This window comes from Esox lucius, chromosome 21 (genome assembly GCF_011004845.1).
Source record: "Esox lucius isolate fEsoLuc1 chromosome 21, fEsoLuc1.pri, whole genome shotgun sequence".
Classification (NCBI taxonomy): domain Eukaryota; kingdom Metazoa; phylum Chordata; class Actinopteri; order Esociformes; family Esocidae; genus Esox; species Esox lucius.
The window spans coordinates 26,006,677-26,010,787 of NC_047589.1; the positions used below are offsets into that span (position 1 = coordinate 26,006,677).

The 4,111-nt window shown below is 43.3% G+C and overlaps 1 protein-coding gene across 2 annotated transcripts; it reads right to left on the reverse strand.

Annotated features, from left to right (window-relative positions):
• Positions 1–1,225: 1,225 nt before the first annotated feature.
• LOC105021992 (diamine acetyltransferase 1-like) lies at positions 1,226–3,824 on the reverse strand. 2 transcript variants are annotated; one of them, XM_010890072.4, is made up of 6 exons: positions 3,554–3,824; positions 3,075–3,126; positions 2,889–2,978; positions 2,051–2,152; positions 1,891–1,931; positions 1,226–1,750 (listed from the first exon to the last, which is right to left on the reverse strand). In XM_010890072.4, exons 1-6 carry the CDS (start codon positions 3,617–3,619, stop codon positions 1,574–1,576), a joined length of 528 nt encoding a protein of 175 aa, XP_010888374.2. In that variant the 5' UTR covers positions 3,620–3,824; the 3' UTR covers positions 1,226–1,573. The 2 variants fall into 2 exon arrangements, with proteins under 2 accessions (XP_010888374.2, XP_010888373.2); XM_010890071.4 differs by having other exon boundaries at positions 1,882–1,931.
• Between the last annotated feature and the right edge of the window lie 287 nt (positions 3,825–4,111).

Sequence of the window (4,111 nt, forward strand, 5' to 3'; positions counted from 1 at the left end):
ACAGTAGGTAAACACATCTGACAGTCAAACTGGATAATTAATTAACAAGATGGGGAATAACATTGATCAAGATACAGAAATTGGTCTCTCATAATGCAATCAATAGACAGGACATGAAAACAATTAGGATATACCAAGTGAAATGTAACCCTCCCGCCTAAATAGGCTTTTGTAAGAATGAGGGGGTACTGGACACCCCAATCCATCATCCGAACACTATGGAATGACACCGAAACTGGGTTTTAGTATGAAACTTTCAAAAATCACTGGATGATGTATTATATCGGTGACCAGGTTTTAAGCTCTGGTTCTGGTAATAAACAAGTCAGGTTCAAAGGTCAGCGAGTCTCATGGGAGTCTAGGATTAAAATAGTACAGCCTGTCTGGAGAGAAAGGATACTCCTCTACACCTTGCTCTCAGTCTGTATATATTTTCATCTGTGCTTTACATGGATCAGTGGGAACTAAGTCACTTTGGACTGGTTTTAAATAGATTAAGACTTGTCCTGGCCTAAAAAATAAAGCTCAATGGAGATTCTCCACTACGCTTAATTTGTGTCCGCAAAAATCAGACAATTTTTTGGTACAAATCTGTTTGTACAGTAACTGACAAACCACTAATTTAGTTGGAGGTTATTGGACTTAATACCGCGCTTGCCTCAAATTCCAGTTTCCAATAAATTATCAGAGCTGAGGACAGACTAAGTTCCGTCATGAGAGTCAGGGAGAAGTAAAGGGTCTCTTTCTCTGCGTGGTCCAGGGGTTGGGGGAGGAGAGGACAGAGAGGCAGTGTGTGCTCCAAACAGGGCCTCTAGAGTGTTCTGGCTGTTTGTTGTTCAGGCCTCAATGTGTAGGGTCAAACAGCTGTCAGTGGGAAACCCCCTCCCAGTCAGATTTTGCCTCGATAAGCACGCCTTTGCTCCCAGTGTCTCCCACGTCTGACCTAAACATCAGTACACATGCACATTTCTTCACTGTCGACTGTTGTAACACACCACACATCCCTTCCCTGAAAGAAAATATTAGCAGGGGCTAGAAGGAGGACCGGACAAGGCCGTATTTCAGTTCTGATGTCACCATTCTGAAATGACCCCCTCGGGGGTGAGGTGTTGCGTAATGCACACCCCATCACAATTGTACATGGACCTGTAACCCCTGACTTAAACCCCACCTGTGTCAGGGAATGGAGTTCATAATAAACCAGGAGAAATACACCACCACACAAATGTGCTCTGAACCCTTTAATTGCACCAGAATTATAAACATTTAAAACGACAGAGACAACATGTAACTGATTTATAGGACAAGACTGGTCAACAAGGTCTAAAACAGCGTTTACTGCTAGAGGCTTTAGATAAAACACTTGAACTAAAAAAATAATTCCATGTTTAACCACATTGATAATGTTTGTGCATGTAGCTATGATAATGCCCTTTTTTTTTTTATAATAATCTACGTTCAGAAGTGAGAGCGAAGCAAAGGAATAACTGACTTTAAATTGCAATTTACCACAAGCCTGCCCTCCCCAAAAATCTCTCGCCCACCCCCACAAGCTTTCCGTCCTGGGGCCAGCTCACTCTTCCGGGCCGGAGGACATCTTCAGGAGGGAGCTCTTGTCGATCTTAAAGAGTCGCCACCCCTCCTCCAGCGAGAGGTCGGCGGCACCACGACGCTTGTAGAACTCTATCGACGCCTGGTTGCCCTCGGCGACGATGAAGTGCATGCTGCTACAGCGAGTCTTCACTGCCGTCTGTGGGCAGGGGGGGGGGGGGGGGGGGGGGGGGGGGTGTTATCAAACACGTACAAGACAGAGATGCAGTTTCCCCTCCCGACAGCCACTATCTAGTTGTTACCATGTTTGCGCCGTGCAATAAAACCTACATTACTCACAAGACTGAGGAGCTTGAGGATCTCCGAGCCGATGCCAAACCCTGGTGGAAGGAGAAGACGGCATGTTTCAGGGAAGCAGTAATTACAGACCGAGCCGACGTGGGCGGGACAGGACAAAGACAAAAGGAGACAGAGGGAGAGAGGAGTTATTTTGGCTCACCTCTGTACTCTTTCATGACAAAGAAGTCCTCCAGGTAAAGCAACTTGCCAATCCAAGGATCATAGGTGAAGTAGTACATGGCAAACCCAATCACCACAGAACCTGGAATCAGAAGTAAAACACTCGTGAATAAATATGAGCCTGAGGTGGCACCGGAGTTTCCCCAAATACAATGTTCAAGGGGATATGTCTGCTTTATACAACTCTTCATAATACATCTACAATAAGAATGGAATTTGGTTATATACTAATGTAATGTATGTGTTCCAGATCCTGAAAGCAAATTGGCTGAAAGCAATTGTATTAATTAGCATATACCACACCCCATACTGCTTACATAAAATGTACTTGTGTGTACTTATCTGCAAACTGAAACTGGACGATCCCATAAAATGGTCTTAGAGGCAATGCTTCTGCTATGCTTTGAATACATTTACCACTTGCCCTTTGCCTGACATTAAATACAACTCCTTCAGGATAGTAAGTGGCTGTTTGATGTGATCAGATGACTGTAAAGAGGTTGTGTCTGTGGTGTCTGACCTACATTTGAATATTAGACAGACAAACATCAAGTGGGCTCAACATTCAAAACAGGAAGTAGACATTCTACCTAAACCAGTGTTATGTACAGCTATGTTCCAAACAAGTCAAGTAAGATACCATGCACTATCCGAAAATATGTCTTCAAGACAAACAGCAGCATGTAATTGTCAAACCGGACTTACAGGTGCTATTTGTTTTTAACAAAGGAGCAACACGAGTGTTTTTTTTGTTGTTTTTTTGCTAGTTGTATATAGCGTTCTCCCTATTTGGGGTTGATTTGAGATTCAGCACCTACCGTTGTTGTTGCTGTTCTGCTGCTCACTGGGAACTTCTGCCACCACGCAGTGATAAAATGGGTGGTCACCGAATCCATCCTCGAGCAGATCTGTTGTTACAAAGCAGATCTGTTATTATACCTGTATAAACGCTGTACGAGATTCAACCAAACGGTAACCGAGGCAGAGTTTATTTGCAGACCCACCTTTCTCAGTCAGTATTACTTGATCTTCCATTTCTTCATATTTAGCCAGTTCCTGGTCAGAATCAGAAAACGTAATTCACACTGGAAACTAAACATTATGGGAAATGGACTGAAGCGGCCCAATGACGAAAGAGAACAGCTTATAAACACGAACAGCTTACAAAAACAAACAACCGAGGAAGCTGTGCTCATTGCCAAAGTAAACACAACTAAGTAACCACAAAGCCGGTAGCGAAACACCGACAGATATCCATGAATTTGGGTTTGCGCAGTTTATTGCCAGTGTAAACAACCAAGAAACCACAAAGCCCGCAGCGAAACACCGACAGAGATCGATAAATTTAAGTTTGTGCAGATTATTCTGAATGCATTCAAACGGTCAAACACTACAGTAGTTCAACTGAATTTCAACCAAGGGTACCGAACAACAAGGGGGGGGGGGGGGTCAAAAAGTTTTTGCGGTTTGCGGCCTACTGTACCTTTATGAGTCGCAGTATGTCAGGCACATCTTGGGGTTCCGCTTTCCGCAATTTAAAACGGTCCATTTTCTTCTTTTACTCTTTTTCCCTTTTCTCACTAAACCTCTGTATGTGAAGTGAAGCAGGAGAAGTTTCTTCATTCGCGTCCCAGGAGTTTAAACCTCCGCAGTCAGTCTGGGATCCTGACGCCTAGCTATGTCGAGAGTTTACATGCAGCAGAGACCTATCTTGGTCGAATCAGCTGGACTAGATCGTTCTTTGTCTCGCTCAAAGCTTTTATACGGACTTGTGGGGGTTGGGGGAGTTAACCGGAACTCGGCGGCTTCTGGCCAATTGGAGAAAGGAATCAATGAAACGTCACATTTACTTCAGCTTCTCAACTTTTTTTTTCTTAAAACGTCTTCAATTATAAATAGTGGAATTCAGCATAGGATATTGAGTATGAAGGAACATATTCAGAAAGTGTAAAAAGCATCAGAGTACTGTAAAATGTCAGTGCCCTAAAATCCTTTATACATTTTTATCATGATTAGGAAACATCCTAAAGTTGTAATATTG